General features: G+C 45.5%; 1 protein-coding gene across 1 annotated transcript in view; it reads right to left on the bottom strand.

The window, feature by feature from the left end:
- Nucleotides 1–22,207, bottom strand: part of LOC140455086 (uncharacterized) — a 66,976-nt gene that overhangs the window by 42,340 nt on the left and 2,429 nt on the right. The window contains 1 exon segment of the mRNA XM_072549750.1: nt 21,802–21,929. Coding sequence (XP_072405851.1) covers nt 21,802–21,929 — 128 coding nt within the window.

Raw genomic sequence — 22,207 nt, 5'->3', positions numbered from 1 at the left:
TGTCAGTGGTGGCGTGAATAAAATTAGTGATGGACAAGTTGACCAGAGTTGGAGCAAGTGACTGAGTTGATGGAGGTATAAGAGATGTGACCTCGATAAGAAATTTGAAATGGAACTGTCAATGGACAAGAAGTCAGCAAGTGCCAGGGGTGATGGGAAAACTAAATTTGATTCAAACTAGTTCATTGGCTGAAACGGTTTGTATAAGCTGTAGGAGTACGGAGAGCTGAAGACTGGAAAGATTTGGAATAATCGGGTGTGGCGATTTAATATCATCCTGTCTGAGGGTTTCAGCATCAGATGGAGGTTGTTAATTGTGTTTAACAAGGTAGAAGTACTCTGCCTTGGGAATGTTGTTGGAAGCTCGGCTTAGGCTCAACCAGGGACTTACTGCCAGCAGAGAAAAGCGCCTGATTCAGACTCAGACATTTCCCAGGGACAGGAAACAGTTCTGACAAAAAGCAGAAATCGTTGGAGACACTCAGCAGGTCTGGCAGCACCAGTGATCCTTGTCCAGAACTAGAAGCAGCTCAGAGAAGGTGGTGTTTATGCTGATGATGGGGCCAGAGTTGTGAGAGTAAAAGAGTGAGCAGATAGGTGGAGACGGAGCTTAGAGAGAGAGAGAGAGAGAGAGAGAGAGAGAGTGAGAAAGGAAACAGTAGACAGCAAAGGGATTGTTGATAAGAGGCCAGAGCAGATGACAAGCTCGATAGCTGACAATAGGGGCTGTGAGTGGACGTAATTTGGATGGTTGTACTGAAAGCAACCCATTTCATGGGAGCTTAAAAATGTGTTGCTGGAAAAGCGCAGCAGGTCAGGCAGCATCAAAGGAACAGGAGAATCGACGTTTCAGGCATAAGCCCTTCAATTCTGAAGAAAGGCTTATGCCCGAAATGTCGATTCTGCTGCTCCTTTGATGCTGCCTGACCTGCTGTGCTTTTCCAGCAACACATTTTTAAGCTCTGATCCCCAGCATCAGCAGTCCCCACTTTCTCCCATTTCATGAGCGCCCCTGGGATTGTTGGGGTAGATAATAGACAAGAAAGAAGTGTTCTTGGTACAAATTGTTAAACTCAGTGTTTGAGTCCTGAAGGTTATAAGATCCCCAAGTAGAAGATGGGGTGTTGGTGTCCCAGCTGGCATTGAACCTTTCTGGAGTATTGCAGCAAGATGGAGACAGAAATGTTGGCATGGCAACACGGTGATCTGTTGAAGTCATAGGCATTGAGAAACTCAAGGAGTTAATTCAGTGGCTGCGGAATGGGGTACGTGGCTGGGTCTGAGGCAAGTGGCTTAGATCTTAAGGCTTAAGGTGAGTTCGACCAAAGGATCTGTTTCTGGGCTGTATGACTCTATGATTCGATAAATTGATAACAAAGCCATCTTTGGTGAGGTAGGGGGAAGTCAGTCGCACCCAGATATGGTCAATCCAGCATGAAGCCTGTGTACATGTGAAACTTACCACCTGCATTCATTTGTATGGACCTTGAACATGACCCAGAATATCATCAAGAAAAACTTTGAGAAGCTGCACAGCTTCCTGTACCAGGATGAATCTACCCTGTTTCAGCAGCTAAAGGAGTAGGTGAACCAACAGAGTCATCAGTTACAGCGATAGATCGATCAGATCCCCAGAGATCTGTTGTCACTGGATGTCAGCATCAAGACGATGGAGGAGGAGATAAGCCAGCAGGACACGTTACCTTCCTATTGGGAAACCGAGCTGCATTCTCTCACCTTTCTGGGGACAGATTCCAGTTGGGGTTGTTAGCGGCCTGCAAACTGTCAGCCAAAATATAAAGACCAGTGGCCCATAGACATCCCCTCTCCATCTCACGACGATGGGGTCTGTTGTTCAGGTTTTCACCCCCCTAGGGACTGATGGAGAATTGGGGGTTAGTAATCCAGGGTGGCCAGGAAAGAATCCATTCGAGGAGTTCAGGAGGGGTTGATTTAATGGAATGGACCATGTGAGCTGGTTCTGTGCTGTGAATCCTGCACGGTTCTACAGCTGTGTACTCAGTCCAGGGGAATGTGGCTGGCCTCCAGGACTAAGGGCAGCAAGCTCGGCCAAGACTGATATTGGCTAATTGCCACGGCTGTGAAACACCACTGGAGCCACTATGTGTGCATTAAACACATCCCAATCTTATCGGTCAGTTCACCGTGCACTAACTCTGCTGTTCGGTGTGGATTCAGAGGTTACACTTGTCGGGAAACTTTGGCCAGGGTGAGGCAGGTTTTAATTTTGCCCTTTGTCAAAGAGGAGGTGGACAGATGATCAGAAAGTAATCTCCATAAGAGCCACAGTTGAGATTGGAGGTGAGAGCAGAACCAGAGGCTTTGGATGGTCAGGTGGACGTGAATAAATGTAGTTGGAAGAATTTCGGGAATTCTTAGGGAGGCAGAGAGTGGCAGAAGGTGGAACCTGTCAGTACAAAGAATTGCTGGAGGTGAATGGGTTTGAGGGGACTCTGAACAGAAAGGAGCACTGAAGGATATGCTGGTAGGATTGGATGAAGGGAACGAGGAATTGCAGGTGGAGCATTAACAAGAACATGGAGCTGTTCTGCAGCATATCCTGATTCAGTGTTGTACATGCTGTATAACTCAGCTGCAGCTGGAGGCTTGCAAAGTGTCAGAACTGGGATCTGGGGAACAGTTCGGTCACTGGGTGAGTAAGAGAGCAATGATACAGCGACGGGAGTTCACATCAGGGCAACTAGGAAATTTAAATTCAATTAATGAACTAAATCCGGAATAAAAACTAAAAAACTAGTGTAAGTAGTTATGACCATGAAAACCACATGATTTTATAACAAAAGAAAGCACAGTCTGACTAGTATCATTTAGAGAAGGAAATCGGTGATTATTGGCTCATTTGGATTGTGTGTGAGACTCTCAATCCACAGCAACACGTGTGACTCTCTAACTGCCTTCACTGTGACCCAGCAAAACAATTTGGTGGATGAGTGTCATTTATTGGCCTTCTCGGTTTAAACAGAAAAGAATAGTTTCAATTAAAAAATCCTCCATGTTGACTTGTGCAAAAGAAATCAAACGTTGCGGGTTAATATTCTAATTTAGAGTTTACATAATCGAATTTGTGTAAGCTGAAAAGTGCTTACCTGCCCGGTGGTCAGGAAAGATATTACATTTTTAAATCGTCAATAAATATACAATATCCCTTCTTAGAGTTTTCCTGATCTGACAATTTTATCGCTTTCGAAAATGTCAGTTTTCGGTCAGAGCTGAAAAGCTAAAGAGAACTTTGTGAAGAAGGCAACAGAAGCTTGGGTCTAACTGGGAATGGGTGAGGATGGCACAAGAGAATTGTGTATAATACATCATGACAGCAGGTATCCTGGTCGGAGGAGCTACAACCAACAGCAGAATATGTAACCCCGCTAGGAATAATAACTCCACTGGAAAAGTGGACGGTCATGGTGAACTAGACGCGTCAAAACAAGAGGTTTCCAATTTTGTCAGAAAGAGTAGGAAGCTTGAGGATTTTTGGGAAGGTTTATCTGAAAATTTCTCAAAGTAGTTGGAGAGTAAATGAAATGAGTAGCCCAGCAAGATAAATAAAAACAGTTGATGAAACGTTGTACAACTCTGTAAAAAGACCATGAGGCACAGCAGCAGAGGTAGGCCATTCAGCCCATCGAGTCCACTGCACCACCATAACCCTTGATGCTCTTATTGAATAACTATCTATCTATCTCGGGCTTGAGTACACTGAACAACCCAGCCTCAACAGTTCTCTGAGGTAAAGAATTCTACAGATTCACAACACTCTGAGAGAAAAAATTCCTCATCTCCCTTAAATGTGTGACTCCTTATTCTGAGATTATGCCCTTTGGTCCTGGATCGTCCTCAAAAGGAAACAACCTCTCCACATCTCCCCTGTCAAGTTCTCTAAGAACCTTGTACATTTCAACATGGCCCTCTCTCATTCTTCTACATCCTAATGAGTGCACACCCAGGATACAAATCCACTCCATTACACACAGTCCCTCCAAACCTGCCTAATGAAGCTTCTCTGGGCTGCCTCCAATGGCAGGATATCTTTCCACAAGATTTCAGCTATGCTCTGACTCGTGCCTTGTATAATTTTAGCAAAACACGTTCCTACTTTTGGACTCCACTCCCTTTGAAATAAAGGCCAATAATCCAGGCACGAGAGATTGACAAAAGTAAAGTTCTGAGTAATGGTCACTGGACCCGAAACGTTCACCTGGCTTTCCCTCCACACTTTCTCAGAGCTCATGAGCTTTTCCAGCAATTAAATGACATTTGGGCATCAGGAAATGACAAAGACCACAAACAAATATTTTCTACTTGCCTTTAAAATGCACTAAATTATTTTACAAATGACAGTCTCAGAGTGAAGAACATAATGTAAGACTGGGAAACATAAATTACTGGGTCTGGTGGATGAATACTCTCAGGTTTCATAATGTAACTTACCACACAACTCTATGGCTGAACAATCCTTCACAAAGACTTCATTCTTTCTTTGTAGGAAAGTGGAAAGGACCAATAGAGTCATAGAATCATAGAGATGTTCACCATGGAAACAGACCCTTCGGTCCAACCCGTCCATGCCGACCAGATATCTCAATCCAATCTAGTCCCACCTGCCAGCACCTGGCCCATATCCCTCCAAACCCTTCCTATCCATATACCCATCCAGATGCCTTTTAAATGTTGCAATCATACCAGTCTCCACCACTTCCTCTGGCAGCTCATTCCATACACGTACCACACTCTGTCTGAAACAATTGCCCCTTATCTATCTTTTATCTCTTTCCCCTCTCACCTTAAACCTATGCCCTCTAATTCTGGATTCCCTCAACCCAGGGAAGAGACTTTCTCTATTTATCCTATCCATACCCCTCATGATTTTATAAACCTCTCTAAGGTCACCCCTCAACCTCCGACGCTCCAGGGAAAACAGCCCCAGCCTATTCAGCCTCTCCCTATAGCTCAAATCCTCCAATCCTGGCAACATCCTTGTAAATCTTTTCTGAACCTTTTCAAGTTTCACAACATCTTTCCAATAGGAAGGAGACCAGAATTGCATCCAATATTCCAAAAGTGGCCTAACCAATGTCCTGTACAGCCACAACATGACCTCCCAACTCCTGTACTCAATACTCTGACCAATAAAGGAAAGCATACCAAACGCCTTCTTCACTATCCTATCTACCTGTGACTCCACTTTCAAGGAGCTAGGAACCTGCACTCCAAGGTCTCTTTGCACTCCCTAGGACCTTACCATTAAGTGTACAAGTCCAGAGACAGTATATTCCTGTTAGGGTGAAAGGAAAGTCTGGTAGGTATAGGGAATGCTGGATGACTAAAGAAATTGAGGGTTTGGTTAAGAAAAAGAAGGAAGCATATGACAGTATAGACAAGATAGATCAAATATATTCTACATAGATGAGTATAAAGGCAGTAGAACTATACTTCAGAGGGAAATCAGGAGGGCAAAAAGGGGACATGAGATAGAGTTTAGGAGAATCGAAAGGTTTTTACAAATACATCAAGGACAAAAGGATGACTAGGGAGAGATTAGGGCCCCTCAAAGAGCAGCAAGGCAGCCTTTGTGTGGAACCACAGGAGATGGGAGAGATACTAAATAAGTATTTTTGCATCAGTATTTAGTGTGGAAAAGGACATGGAAGGTATAGAATATCAGGAAATAGATGGTGATATTCTTGAAAAATGTCCATATTACAGAGAAGGAAGTGCTGGATGCCTTGAAACACATAGAAGTGGATAATCCCCAGGAACTAATCAGGTGTACCCTAGAACTCTGTGGGAAGCTAGAGAAGTGATTGCTGGGTCCCTTGCTGAGATATTTGTATCATCGATAGTTACAGGTGAGGTGCTGTAAGACTGGAGGTTGGCTAACGTGGTGCCACTGTTTAAGAAAGGTGGTAAGGACATGCCAGGGAACTATAGACCAGTGAGCCTGACCTCGGTGGTGGGCAAGTTGTTGGAGGGAATCCTGAGGGACAGGATGTACATACATTTGGAAAGGCAAGGACTGATTAGGGATAGTCAACATGGCTTTGTGTGTGGGAAATCATGTCTCACAAACTTGATTGAGTTTTTTGAAGAAGTAACAAAGAGGATTGATGAGGGCAGAGCAGTAGATGTGATCGATATGGACTTCAATAAGGCGTTCGACAAGGTTCCCCATGGGAGACTGATTAGCAAGGTTAGATCTCATGGAATACAGGGAGAATTAGCCATTTGGTACAGAACTGGCTCAAAGGTAGAAGACAGGGGGTGGTGGAGGAGGGTTGTTTTTCAGACTGGAGGCCCGTGCCCAGTGGAGTGCCACAATGATCGGTACTGGGTCCACTACCTTTTGTCATTTACACAAATGATTTAGATGTGAGCATAAGAGGTACAGTTAGTAAGTTTGCAGATGACACCAAAATTGGAGGTGTAGTGGACAGCGAAGAGGGTTACCTCAGATTACAACAGGATCTTGACCAGATGGGCCAATGGGCTGAGAAGTGGCAGATGCAGTTTAGTTCAGATAAATGTGAGGTGCTGCATTTTGGGAAAGCAAATATTAGCAGGACTTATACACTTAATGGTAAGGTCCTAGGGAGTGTTGCTGAACAAAGAGACCTTGGAATGCAGTTCATAGCTCCTTGAAAGTGGAGTCACAGGTAGATAGGATAGTGAAGAAGGCGTTTGGTATGCTTTCTTTTATTGGTCAGAGTAGTGAGTACAGGAGTTGGGAGGTCATGTTGTGGCTGTACCGGACATTGATTAGGCCACTGTTGGAATATTGGATGCAATTCTGGTCTCCTTCCTATTGGAAAGATGTTGTGAAACCTGAAAGGGTTCAGAAAAGATTTACAAGGATGTTGCCAGAATTGGAGGATTTGAGCTATAGGGAGAGGCTGAACAGGCTGGGGCTGTTTTCCCTGGAGTGTCAGAGACTGAGGGGTAACCTTATAGAGGTTTACAAAATTATGAGGGGCATGGATAGGGTAAATAGGCAAAGGCGTTTCCCTGGGGTTGGGGAGTCCAGAACTAGAGGGCATTGGTTCAGGGTGAGAGGGTAAAGATATAAAAGAGAGATAAGGGGCAATTGTTTCAGACAGAGGGTGGTACGTGTATGGAATGAGCTACCAGAGGAAGTGGTGGAGGCTGGTACAATTGCAACATTTTAGAGGCATCTGGATGGGTATATGAATAGGAAGGGTTTGGAGGGATATGGGGCGGGTGCTGGCAGGTGGAACTAGATTGGGTTGGGAAATCTGGTCGGCATGGACGGGTTGGACCGAAGGGTCTGATTCCGTGCTGTACATTTCTATTACTCAATGTAAATGCATTGAGGGTTTGATCCGGCTGGGACTGTGAAGTTGTTTGTCCTGCCCCCACTTTGGGATAATCCGTTGCTGGGCAGTGGAGAGTTGAGGGGAATGGAGACTGCCTGGTGCTGTTGGAACTGCACTCCAACAAGAGCAATTTGCCCTTCAGCAGTAGCTGAATAGGGAGTGCCTTTGCCTCAGTCTCAGGAGCTGTGGGTTCCATCTGTAATTCCAGAGCCTTGAGCATGAGCTCAGCTGGCTCTCCCGGTCCCACTCTGAGGGAGTGCTGCCATGCTGGAGGCATCACCTTTCAGGGTGAACTGAAGCTATGGCTTGGTCTACTCTATTAGCCAGGCAGTGGGGGAGGGGGAACGCGAAATAATCTGAGATCTCCTGGGTGTGCTGGTAACTGTAGCGTTGCTGTTTTTGGGAGTTTGTTGTGTACATGTCAGCTGCAACTTTTCCTACACTGTACACGCCTCAAAGGATCATCGAATGGTTGCAGCACAGAAGGGAGATCGTTCAGCCCATCCTTCAAGGACATCTCACCTAATGTCACACCCCCACCATTAACCCTGAGCCCAACAATCTTTCCCTTTGCAGATAGTGATCACATTCTCTTTCAAGAACTTTGTTTGAACCTGGTTTCATTGTATGTTCAGACCGGGCATTGCAGACACTGAACCTTTTGATGTGCAAATCCAATTTTCCTTCATATCCCCTTTGCTTCATTGGCCGATTGGGGTGCAATGAGGAAAGCATTCCATTGGCTGAAAAGGCAGTTTGCTTTGTCCTAAAGTTCTGATAGGTGCTACATAAATGTAAGAAAAGGCAAAACAGAGCAGTCTAATTTTTCTGTAAAGATATATAACTGACAGTAGAGAAACAATTCTTTTTTTAAATTCATGTTTGTCTTAAATTGTTCTAATGTTGAGAAATCTTTACAGGACTGTCAAATCTAACCCTCAACCCTGCCACTGCCTGTTCCCAGCTCTCTCTCTGTGGCCCAACCAGAGTAAGGTACAATGGGAAGCTGAAGGTGGTTCCTGACAACCCAGAGAGGTTCAACGTCGCGCCCTTCATCCTGGGCTCCGATGGCTTCCCGTCAGGAAGGCACCACTGGCAGGTTGACGTGGGGGATGGCAAAGACTGGAACCTGGGTGTTGCCAAGGAGTCCATCAACCACAAGGGGAGCTGCGTCAGTCTCCCAAGCATGACTACTGGACCATATGCAGGGAGAATGACAGCTTTGGGGCTTTCCTATATCATCCGAAGGTGATCGATGTGAGAGGTAACCCCACCCACATTGGGATCTACCTGGGCTACGATGGAGGAAGAGTTTCCTTTTATGATGAGTTCTCTTTTCCCATCTGTTCACTTTCCTCGCCAACTCCAGTCAGAAAGTGTATCCTTTCTTTTCCCCAGGCTTGAAGGTGACCAAGAGCAATCACGGTGTGCTGAGAATCCAGCACCTGGACTTGTGTGGGGGGGGGGAGGGCCTGCAGCTTCTCAGTTGGCGATTTGATATTGTTCCTCCCACTGTGCTACCCCCCCCCCCAACCACTATTACCAAACACTGTCAGGGCTTGAATCCCAGAAATCACTGCTAAAGTGTCAATGCTGCCTGTGGAGGGAGGTGGGGGGGAGGTCCTGGAAATGTCCAGTGACCTTGCCGAAAGGGGACTCTCGTTGCAATTCCAGGGAGAATATTTGCAAACTGTTCCGTTGGCAGAACAGGTGGTGTTTTATTTTTCAGGATAGAAAGTTTCTAATAAAATGCCAACAGAGTCATGGAGGGGGAGAGGCCTGGTTGGTTGGGGTGTACTGGGAAATAATGGATTTGCTTTTCTCTTTACGTTGAAACTTCAACCAATTTAAACCCCTCCCAGTTCCCGTGCTCCCCCCTCTCTGTTCCAATAAATATGGAGGGGCAGACCAGACCAGGCCTCTAGGCTCACAAAACTAATCCAATGACATTGTGTTTTACAACAACAAAGCTGACCATTTGAACCTCCTGGTCTTTGCCAAGGCTAACGCTCAGCACACACTATTTTTTCTCATTCCGTTGGTGTATTCTTATATCCTTCCAGTCATTTGCCTCTATATCTTTCTCCATAAATAATATATTATTCACATCCTTCAGAAGCCTTAGATTCTCACTGCACCTTTTAGACCTTCCTTGTCAGTGTCACCGAGGGAATACAGTTGTCCAGGTGTGGCAAAACGTGTCTGCTGAATTGCTATTTTATGAATGGAGATATAGACAAATCAACAACATTTTATACAATTCCTCCACTGTTTACAGGGGGCAGATGTGTCTGGTTACTCCAGTTCCTCACAATGCGTGGTAGCCAGTATAAATGTGGTAGCGCCATTCTTTGTAACAGGAACACTCCTCCTGAGTCACTTATTCAGTTGTTCCCAGCCTCTGTCCGACCTACAGCTTTCTTTAAACTGCCAGCGATGCTCACTCAGCACATCCTGTAATCTCCATTCACTCAGAGACACCGAAGAGTTTAAGGACACAGAGGATAATTGAACATTAATGAGATGGTATTTACTTGGTGGCTGTTGCTTGTGTTCAGTGCGCCCTGACTAGCTATGATATGGCGGATGGTACAGCCCAACATAAAGTGAGCCCTCAACATGGTCTCACTGGCAGCTTTCAAACTGTTGCTGTCAATGATCAATGTTTAGTGTTTTGTGGACAACATAAGCTAACTGCAAATTTAAAAGTGAACAACTGGACCAGTGGTGGCTGTATATCCTTAGATTAGCTTTCCCATGCTGTACAGGCTATCAGAATACCAGGCAGTTTGTGAAAATGCTTCCTGTTAGGGTATTGGTATGTGGCCTGGTCCTCAAATTAACAGACTGGTTTGATTTTGAATTATTGCTGGTTTTTGTTGCATTAATGGTACAGAGTTTGTTGGTGCATTAATGTAATGACGGATGAACCTTAAATCAGTTCGCACACATTTTCTTGGTTTCGGATGATGTGTCAAATGAGAGTTTGGATTTAAACCTCTTCTGCATGTGTATGCAAAGCGTGCAGATCTCAAATTACTTGCCCACTTGCATTGAGGGCCAATTTTATCCAATGTCTTTCCCACGTCACCAGCTTTATTCCAGCCTAAGATATTGAGTGAAAGTCTTATCTACCAGCTCATTATTCACAACAAAGTTACCAGCACAAGGCCCCTCATTATTGATTAACTGGTATAGTTAGTGCTGTGCATCTGTGTTGGGGTGACAGTGGAGCAAGTATTCCTGATGTAAATTACACATTCCCTGAATGTATGAGTGATCCCATTGCATACCCAAGGTCCTATAACCCTCTCTCACTGAGAGTGAATCCCAATCATGTGGGGAGTGGGGAAGGGGAGAACGGAGTTGCAGAGGAAGTGATTCAAGCAAAAAGCAGGTACATTCTTGGCCTGATGTAGGAAATGAGGCCGTTTGGCCTTCCATGCCTGTGACAGCTCTTTGACAGAGATTTTTAGTTTGTTTTCTCCCCCCTCATTGTTCTGAATGCGTTTCCACTTTGTGTTGTTCTCTCTTTGGGACATTGTTACAAACATCGCATTCCGCATCACAACAACACCACTCTGAAACCTCAGTTTTCTTAATCCTACATCCTCTGGTTACTGATTATTCATCCTGAAGAAATGCTTTCTCCCTGATCATTCTGTGAGACCCCCACCATAATTCAGAAAGCCTCTGTTAAATCTCCCCTTCATGTTCCAAGAACGAAGCAGAATTAAACTTCCCCTGTTAAAATATCTTCAGCAACATTTAACATTACTGAAAATATATTTTGATAAATTGCAAGTGATAAACTGAGCACAGTGATTAGAGTGCAGTAATAAAACTGTCTCATAATGTGATCACAGCGTTAGTTATAACTCAAAACTTTTTAAAGTACTTACTTTAATATTATTACCAAAGACAACATAGACAGTCCCAATTCTTTCAATGTTTACTCAATAGCAATAAGAACTGAGGCTAAAATTGATCAGTGTGCTATCTTTAGCCTGCGCTTGAACTCATTTTGATGACAGTAAAATTTGTCATTTAAGATTTTCAATCTGAATCTAGTAAATTAATTGGCGACAGATAAAAAGCTCACCAGAAAACTTGTGTATACATTCAGGACAAGAATTTCTTAATGCAGTTAAGCAACCGACTGTGAAGTGATCAATTCTGAAACTCCTATCATTGCTATTTCATTGTAAAATTTTAAATACAATTTTTAATAACTTGAATCTGAGGGAGAAGCTCTTTACTGCTATTGTAACTTGTGTTACAGAAACTTGTGTTACTTCTGTATTGAAGAAATGATTGCAAATTATTTTGTGTGCCCTAATATTAAAACAGCCCTGAATACTTTGGTGCCAATATCAATGGTGTTGCTAAGGTTATTTATTTAGCATATTGTTAACACTTGGGACAGTACCACAACCTGCTCTGAAGATGTGTGAGAACCACATTGCAGTTGTATTCTTGGTTGGCAGTGGGAGAACATGTCAGGCTATCGGTTTCCAAGGAAATATCATGCACGTGTTCATAAAGCCAATCATATTTTTGATCTGGCAACTTACCAGATGCCTGTTTCATCCGGGAATTAAAAGATCATGTTTTCACTTCATTGCTATAGGTCTGGAGTTGCATGTCGTCAAATGGGGTAAATGCAGTCGATGCCCTTCCCTGAAGAAATTCCAAATGTTTTTAAAAGAGCCATAGAGATGTACACCACGGAAACAGACCCTTCGGTCCAACCCGTCCATGCCGACCAGATATCTCAACCCAATCTAGTCCCACCTGCCAGCACCCAACCCATATCCCTCCAAACCCTTCCTATTCATATACCCATCCAGATGCCTTTTAAATATTGCAATTGCCTCCACCACTTTCGCTGCCAGCTCATTCCACGCACATACCACCCTCTGCGTGAAAAGGTTACCCCCTAGGTATCTTTTATATCTTTCCCCCCTCACCCTAAACCTATGCGCTCTAGTTCTGGACTACCTCATGCTAGGGAAAAGACTTTGTCTATTTATTGTTTCCATGCCCCTCATGATTTTATAAACCTCTTTAAGGTCACCCCTCAGAGTCCGACGCTCCAGGGAAAACAGCCCTAGCCTAGTCAATCTCTCCCTATAGCTCAAACCCTCCAACCCTGGCAACATCCTTGTAAATCTTCTTTGAACCCTTTCAAGTTTCACAACATCCTTCTGACAGGAAGGAGACCAGAAAGGAACCTAAGGGGCAATTTTTTCACACAGTGAATGGTGAGCGTATGAATGAGTTGCCAGAGGAAGTGGTGGAAGCTGATACAATGACAACATTTAAAAAGCATCTGGATGGGCATATGATTGGGAGATCTTCAGAGGGATATGGGCCAAATACTGGCAAATGGAACGAGATTAATTTAGGATATCTGGTTAGCATGGACTAGTGGGAACTGTTCCAATGCTGGACCTCTCTATGACTCTAATAAAGTATATATTTGAAATAAATAAAGATATTCGTTGTCTGGAAGACATCTCCAGCGGAAGCTACTTCAACTTCACCTTCAGGAGCAGCATGTCCACCCTAGAAACGTTTACTTTTCAAATAATTTACAAATTGATAGATGATTTTTGGAGTCTTTTCAAAGACATGGTACAAGACCGCCACCGCCTGTCGCGAGGCGGTACTGCTGCCCCTATACCATTCAGTGACGATCACATCCACCAGATGGCGGTGTCACACGATCAAACCCCTTGGTGTGGGGCGAGCGAGAAATCTGAAATAAAATCAGAAAATGCTGCAAATCTTCAGCAAGTCTGGCAACAGCTGTGGAGACAGAGCTGGAGTTAAATACTGGGAATGCTGGAAATCCTGGGATAGATTGGATTTTGTTCTCCCCACCCAAATAATACAAGGAGTTCAATAAAGCAAAGTTAAAAATCACACAACACCAGGTTATAGTCCAACAGGTTTAATTGTAAGAACATTAGCTTTCGGTGGTAGTGGAGGGCTCAATCCTAACTCCACTACCACCTGATGAAGGAGCGACGCTCCGAAAGCTGGTGTCCTTCTAATTAAACCTGTTGGACTATAACCTGGTGTTGTGTGATGTTTAACTTTGTACACCCCAGTCCAACAACGGCATCTCCAATTCAATGAAGCATGCTGTGAAAGTGCAGCTTTATCATCCTTCAGTGTGTAGATATCCCCCTCAGGGTCTCATGTTCCGGGTGCAGAGTGAGAAATGGAAACGCAGAGAAATCCCAGCTCCAGGCTGGGAAACAGGTGAAGAGATGGAGGATGGGACTGAAGCAGGGAGTAAATGAAGGAAGAAGAGACACAAGAGATTTAATTTACTTTTTTTATTTTCACCATCTGACATTTATAATTTGTATGTGAATTATTTACACTTTAGTTGTGATTTTACAAAGCATAATCTTGAAATTCAACATATTTTGTATTCACATGTTGTAACATCCTGTTTTTAATGAGGGTTTCTGACCCTAACCCCAGGGTCAGGTCATTGTGAGGTCAGGGAGTCCCGAGGCCCCGCCCCTTTAACAGCTGATTCTCAGAAACATTTTATTTCCCAAATCCCAAAGAAAGGATAAAGTTTCCCAGTGAATTTATTCCCAGTGAAGGTGTGGAGATGGGACTCGGTGTCCGTGTTGTAAAATGAAACTGTCCCAGATTCATAACTGAGATAAACTCCCACCTTCCTGGGGGTCAGACCGACAGGGAGAGGGGATTGAGGAGAGGAGTTTATATAAAACTGACCCTTATCCCACCCAAGATCCAGAATCCATTCTCCGGGATCAGATTGACCCCTCTCTTCCTCTCCACAGACTCTGAGGCAACTCCCAGACCTTACCATTCATTCCCCCCACCTCCTAGTAATGTCTCCCCGATGTGAATCCCTCTGATCCCAGGGCACAGGGACAGGCCCAATGTGTAAATCTCTTCCCAGTGTCAGAGAGGCTCCTCCAGCTTCCTGTCCATCTCAGGCTCTTCAGATCCTCAGAGACCTTGAGCTCAGGATGTGCTGTTTCCACAGGATCACAGAGACTGGGAGAAAAAAAGAGTTTTAGAGACAAATGTGTGTGTGTGTTTGTTGGGTGTAGGGCACGTGTGAGTCAAAGTGGGGGAAATGTGTGTGTGGGGAGAATTGTGTGTTGGAGGGGGAGGTCGAATGAGCATGTGGGTTGGGATTTGTGTGTGTGTCTATGTGGACTATGCATGTGTGTGTTGGAGAGATGTGTGTGTTTAGGGGGAATGTGTGTGGCTGGTGAATGATATGTGTGTCTGTGTGGAAGATGTTGGGGGGGGGGAGAGACAGGAAATGTGTGTGTGTGAGGTGGGGGGAATGTGTGTATGGGGGGGTGTAGATGTGGGTATGGGAGATATATTCATGGGGGTGTGTGTGTGGGAGTGCAGATGTATGTGTGTGGATGGGATTTATGTGTGTGTGGATGTGAGTGTGGGTGTGTATGGGTCAGCCTCATTTAGTGAAGTGCAGTTTGAGGCAGTGAGTGAATGTCGATAGTGAGAGCTGCAAATGTAAAAAAAAGGAAAATAATTTATTCAAGTTCACCTCTCCTGCTTGTATGTCGTTCCAGCCTTTTTCAAGCTTTTTCTCTCAGTTGACACTCAATGGAATATTGCCCCAGCTGCCTCTGAGGACAAACTCCTGTTTGTCTGACTCTCACTGTCATTCATTATTTTCCAATATCATGGTGGAGTGAAATGTGTTTTCACAAAACTGAAACTGGAAATGCTGAATCTGATCTCAAAATACCAATTAAACCTCCTAAAATCCAATGCCATGGAAAGCAATTCGGCTGGTACTGGTTAGACTGAAATAGGGGACATTGGGAAAGAGCTTTATTGAAACAGTGGGGACAGGTCAGAGAATGTTCACTCGGTGGGTTCTTGGGATGAAGCAGTTCCCTTGTGATGAAAGGTTTCAGGCTGTGACTGTACTCATTGGAGTTTAGAGGAATGAGAGGTTCTTATTAATATGTATAAGATGACGATGGTGTTGACAGAGTAGACATTGAGAGGTTGTTTCCCATCGTGGGGGAACATGGAACCAGGGACAGAGTTTCAAAGTAAGGGCCCTGCCAATTAACATGGAGATGGGGAGGGATTTTGAGTCTCGGGATCATTAATCTTTGGAATTTTCTCCCCCCCTCGAGAGCAGTGGAGGCCAGTTTATTGAATAGATTCAAAGCTGAGTTAAACAAGTTTTTAATCAATGAGGGAGTCAGGCAGGAAAATGGAGTTATGGTCACAATCAGATCAGCCGTGATCTTTATGAATGACAGAGAAAGCTCTAGGGGTCACTCCTGCTCCTGTTTCTGATGTACAATGTTCTTCGGGGATTTTCACACGGACATTGTTTTAAGTTGGAGAAAGTGAGGACTGCAGGTGCTGGAGAGTCAGAGTTGAGAAGTGTGGTGCTGGAAAAGCACAGCAGGTCAGGCAGCATCCGAGGAGCAGGAGAATCGATGTTTTGGGCATAAATCCTTCATCAGGCACCACACCTCCTGCACCACACTTTTCAATATTGTTTTAATTTGTCAGCTTTTGAGCTTATTACCTTCCTGTGTGTTAAAAATAAGTTAAGATCTTACTTTCACATTCACAAATTCCCTTCCACCCTGGAAACAGAAATAGGAAATAAACTGAAGAATGTGCTGTGATATGAACCATAAATATTTCCCTGGAAAAGGATTCACAATAATTTTTAAAATTGGCAGAAACATGGATGTGTGTGGGAGGGATATATATGTGTGTGGAGGGATGTGTGTGAGTGGGAGATGTGTCTGTGTGAAGGGATGCATGTGTCACTGTGTTTATTGGGGAATGTATTTGTGTGGGTGAGGTGTCTGTGGTGTAGCTATGTGAGAGGAATGGGTTGCGTGTGTGGTGAAGGATTTTGTTGTGGGATGCGCGTGTGTGTGGGCGGGGGGGGGAGAGGTGATCTGTCTGTGATGGGTGTTTCTGTGTGTTTGGGGCTGTGTGTTTGGCGGGGTGGGGGGAAGAAATGAGTCAAATGTGCATGGAATGAGAAAAGATGGGGAAGGAGACAATGGGATAATTTGTGAGAGGGGGAAACGCTGAATGGATACAAACAGGAAATGGGAACCGGTGAAAATGGATTGCTCCTGCAGGAGGTGCAACACTTGCCCGTTGCTCTCCTCTGTCCTCACTCCCCAAGGTCCCAGACACACCTTCCAGGTGAAGCACTGATACACTTCCACTTCACTGAATCCCCCCTTTACTATAACTTCAGGAGAATTCATACTCTCAACAAACAGTATTTCAACACTGTCTCAAACATCAAAAATTGTAAGTACAACAAACTTTTATCTACTCACCTCCATAACCAGCACTCCTCAAACATTCCAGAAAATTCCCCTGGCCTCTGGAACTGCTCAGACACCATTAGCCATGCGGCTCGTGAAACTACCAGCCCCACACTGATTGATGATGTCACTTCCGCCCCCATCATAGCCACTTCCGCCCCTCACAATTCCTCATGCACCACACGTCACATAACTTCCGCCCCTCACATCGTCGCTGTAGTCACACGCTCAGTGACTTCCGCCCCCCGCCACACCCCCACTGCCACATTTGTCACCACTTCCGCCCCCACCGCCACTCACCTGCATTTTGCTGACACGCCCCCACAGATCCCACTACCACCATCCCCACCCCCCCAGAACCCTGAGGGGAACACCACCCCATTCCCCTCACCACCACACCCAATCCAGTTACAGGCTCCGTCCCCACTCCCAGCTCCACACCCATACAAGATCCCAGCTCCCGGCCCTGCCGAGTTTTCACCATCCCTCGAGACCTCCCCCTCACTGAGGACAAATGATCAGTCCTCAGCAAAGGACTCACCTTCATCCCCCTCCGTCCACACATCAATGAATTTAATACACGACGTGACGTCGAACAATTCTTCCGTCGCCTCCGCCTCCGAGCTTACTTTCACAATCAGGATTCCCGCCCACCTTCCGAGGACCCCTTCGCCCACCTCCAACACACTGCATCCACCTGGACACCCCGCCAATTACCTGCCCTCGACCTCTTCATTTCCAACTGCCGCCGGGATATTAACTGCCTCAACCTGTCTACCTCCCTCCCCCACTCCAACCTCTCACCCTCACAACGCGCAGCCCTCCAATCCCTCTGCTCTAATCCCAACCTCACCATTAAGACAGCGGATAAACGGGGCGCAGTGGTAGTCTGGCTCATTGACCTCTACACCGCTGAAGCCAAACGTCAACTCGAGGACACCTCTTCCTACTGCCCCCTCGATCATGACCCCACCCCCCATCACCAAACCATCATCTCCCAGACCATATAGAACCTCATCACCTCAGGACATCTCCCACCCACAGCTTCCAACCTCATAGTCTGGGAATCCCACACTGCCCGGTTCTACCTCCTTCCCAAGATCCACAAGCCTGACCACCCTGGCTGACCCATTGTCGCAGCCTGCTCCTGCCCCACTGAACTCATCTCTACCTACCTCGGCACTGTCCTATCCCCCCTAGTCCAGGAACTCCCCACAGACGTTTGAGACACCACCCACGCCCTCCACCTCCGCCAAGACTTGCATTTCCGTGGCCCCCAACGCCTCATCTTCACCATAGATATCCAATCCCTCTACACCTCCATCCGCCATGACCAGGGCCTCCAAGCCCTCCATTTTTTCTTCTCCCAACGTCCCCAACAATACCCTTCCACCGACACTCTCATTCGTTTGGCTGAACTGGTCCTCACCCTTAATAATTTCTCCTTCGAATCCTCCCACTTCCTCCAGACCAAAGGGGTAGCCATGGAGCTCGTATGGGCCCCAGCTATGCCTGTCTCTTTGTTGGCTATGTAGAACAGTCCATCTTCCGTAGTTACACTGGCATCACTCCCCACCTCTTCCTCCGCCACATTGATGACTGCATTGGTACCACCTCGTGCTCCCGCGAGGAGGTTGAACAATTCATCAACTTCACCAACACATTCCACCCTGACCTTAAATTTACCAGGACCATCTCTGACACCTCCCTCCCCTTCCTGGACCTCTCCATCTCCATTAATGATGACCGACTTGACACCAACATTTTTTACAAACCCACCGACTCCCACAGCTACCTGGATTACACCTCTTCCCACCCTACCTCCTGCAAAAATGCTATCCCGTATTCCCAATTCCTCCGCCTCCGCCGTAACTGCTCCCAGGAGGACTAGTTCCACCACAGAACACACCAGATGGCCTCCTTCTTTAGAGACCGCAATTTCCCTCCAACGCATCTCGTCCACATCCCGCACCTCTGCCCTCAGACCCCACCCCTCCAACTGTAACAAGGACAGAACGCCCCTGGTGCTCACCTTCCATCCTACCAACCTTCGCATAAACCAAATCATCCGCCGACGTTTCTGCCACCTCCAAACAGACCCCACCACCAGGGATATATTTACCTCCCCAGCCCTTTCCACCTTTCGCAAAGACCATTCCTTCCGCGACTACCTGGTCAGGCCCATGCCCCCTTACAACCCACCCTCCCATCCTGGCACCTTCCCCTGCCACCACAGGAATTGCAAAACCTGTGCCCACACCTCCTCCCTCACCTCTATCCAAGGCCCCAAAGGAGCCTTCCACATCCATCAAAGTTTTACCTGCACATCCACCAATATCATTTATTGTATCCGTTGATCCCGATGCGGTCTCCTCTACATTGCGGAGACTGGACGCCTCCTAGCAGAGCGCTTTAGGGAACATCTCTAGGACACCCACACCAATCAACCACACCGCCCTGTGGCCCAACATTTCAACTCCCCCTCCCACTCTGCCGAGGACATGGAGGTCCTGGGCCTCCTTCACCGCTGCTCCCTCACCACCCGACGCCTGGAGGAAGAACGCCTCATCTTTCACCTCGGAACACTTCAACCCCAGGGCATCAATGTGGACTTCACGGGTTTCCTCATTTCCCCTTCCCCCACCTCACCCCAATTCCAAACTTCCAGCTCAGCACTGACCCCATGACTTGTCCTACCTGCCTATCTTCCTTTCCACCTATCCACTCCACCCTCCTCTCTGACCTATCACCTTCATTCCCACCCCCATTTACCCATTGTTCTCTTTGCTACCTTCCCCCACCCTCCTCCCTGAACTATCACCTCCATCCCCTCCCCCATTCACCTATTGTACTCTATGTTACTTTCTCCCCGCCCCCACCCTCCTCTCATTTATCTCTCCACTCTTTAGGCACTCTGCCGGTATTCCTGATGAAGGGCTTTTGCCCGAAACGTCGATTTTCCTACTCCTTGGATGCTGCCTGAACTGCTTTGCTTTTCCAGCACCACCCTAATCCAGAATCCCCTTTCACTGAATCCACAGCTCACAATGCAGTCTCCTTTACATTTAGGAGATAAATTCAAACTGGGGCTGATTGCTTTGCTGAATACTCTGCTCTGTCAGTAAAAATGACCTTGTGTTTCCAGTTGCCTGCCACTTCAACACCCAACAGAATGTAATATGATGAAGCAGAGTCAGGAAGGAGAAATCATGTCTGACAAATTTACTTCAAATCTTTGAAAAGGTAATAAGTGGGAAAGATGAACGGAAAATAGAGGATGGGATATATTTGGATTTTCAGAAGGCATTTGGTAAGGTGCCACACATTAAGCTACTGAAGACGATAAGAACCCATGTTGGAGGTAATTTATTAAAATGGAGAGACGATTGTTTAACCAATAAAAGACTGAGAATTGTGATGAATGGGACATTTTCAGGACAGCTAGTAACTACTAGTGAGCCAAAAGGATCAGTGCTGGGCTACAATTATTCACAAAATATCTGAATGACTCAGTTGAAGAAAGTGAATACCAAGTTTGCAGAAAATAGGTGAATAGGAGAGGGTGACATAAAGTATCTGCAGAGGGACATAGTCAGGATAAAAGAGTAGGCAAAGTCTTGGCAGATCAAATATAATGTAGGAATTTGATGTGATGGATTTTGGCAGGAAGAATAGAAGATCTGGATATTATTTAAATGAGAAAGACTGCAGGAAGCTATGGAACTCAGGGATTTGGGAGTCTTCATCCATGAATCACAATAAAATAGCATCCAGGTTCAGGTTTACAGGGAAGGCCAATGGAATGTTGGCCTGTATTTCAAAGGGAATGGAATGTAGAAGTAGGAAGCTTTTGCTCAAACTGTACAAGGCACTGGTCAGCCCACAGGTGGAATACTGTGATCAGTTTTGGTGCCTTATCAAGAGAAAGATACAGTGGCATTGGAGGCAGTTCAGAGAAGGTTCACTAGGGTTGTTTCAGGAGTGGAGGTATGTTATGAGGTATGATTGAGTGGTTTGGGCCGGTACATGTTGGAATATCGAAGAATGTGACATGACATTATTGAACCATGAAAGATTCTTGAAGGACTTGACAGGTTGGATGTGGACAGATTGTTTCCCATTGTGAGAGAGTCAAGGACCGTACGGCATAGTCTCAGAATAAGGGGTCGCACATTTAAGGCAGAGATGAGGATGATTTCCAAACATTTGATCCAATTCAGTGTGGTATATGGCTTCAATAACATGTGGTGCTGTTCCTATCTATCTGCTGTCCCTGCCCTTCCAGATGGTTCAGCTTGCAGATTTGGAATTTGCTGTCTAAGGACCCTTGGTGAGTTTCTGTATTTTTTGTAAATGGTACACATTTCTGTAACTGTGTGTTGCTGGTGCAGGGAGTGAAATTCAGAGTTGAAGGATGAGGTACCATTACTGTTTTGTCCTGGATTGTGTTGAGCTTTTTCAGTATTGTTGGAGCTGTACTCACCCAGGCAAGTGGAGAGGCTTCTGATTTGCATTTTGTAAATGGGGGATAAGCATTGGGGGATCATGGGGTAAGTTACTAGCTGCAGACCTTTCAGCCTCTTGTAGCTATAAAGTGCCTATGGCTGGTGAGTTCAGTTTCTGGTCAATGGAAACATCCAGGATGTTGATAGTTGCTGTAATTGGACACACAAGGTTTCATTATCTGAGCAGTTGTAAATGCTGCTGAACATTGCACAATCATCGGTGAATATCCCCATTTTCCTTTGCAGCCAAAGATACTACTCTGACAAACTCCTACAGAAATGTCCAGGAGCTGAGATGATTGCACTTGAACAATCACCACCACCTTCCTTTGTGCTCAGTTTGACTCTAACCAGTGGACAGTTTCCCCTGATTCCTACTGACTCCAGTTTTGTGAGGGGTCCTTTATGGTACACTGAGAAAAATGCTGTGTCAGTGTCCAGGACAGTCAGAGCCAGTGTGAACCAGCTTTCTTCATAGCTAAGTGCTTCATTCTACCATCTCTGATATTTGCACACACACCAATACAAATTATAAAATATAAATCAGGACAGAGGAACTTATCAGAACGTTACCAGGTTTAATGGTGTTCAACACAGCAAACAGGGAAAGGTTTTCGAATTTTACAGTGGACAGGATACCGTCTGTAATTGACAGGTTTTTTGTCTTTTCACTAATCCTGCAAATATTACAAATTGATTGACTATAAATTCACCATAAACACCATAAACTGATTAAATCCACAAACTTGCACTGAGTTTCAGTAAAGTGCATGTCCTACCTTCTCTTCTGAGATGCTTCCTCCTGAAATAAACCAAACATCAATCTGAGTTGACAGAGACTGACTGTCTACATCCAGAAAGCAGCAATTACACTCACATTGTTACAAGCTGCTGAGAATTGCCAATTGTGATTGTTGTCGACATGGAATAGAAAGAGGATGTGACACAAAGAACCTCAAAGACCTGGAGCAGGTATAAA

This window comes from Chiloscyllium punctatum, chromosome 30 (assembly GCF_047496795.1).
Source record: "Chiloscyllium punctatum isolate Juve2018m chromosome 30, sChiPun1.3, whole genome shotgun sequence".
Lineage (NCBI taxonomy): Eukaryota > Metazoa > Chordata > Chondrichthyes > Orectolobiformes > Hemiscylliidae > Chiloscyllium > Chiloscyllium punctatum.
Note: the sequence above shows the minus strand (reverse complement) of the source record. Positions and strands in the feature narration are given on the sequence as shown.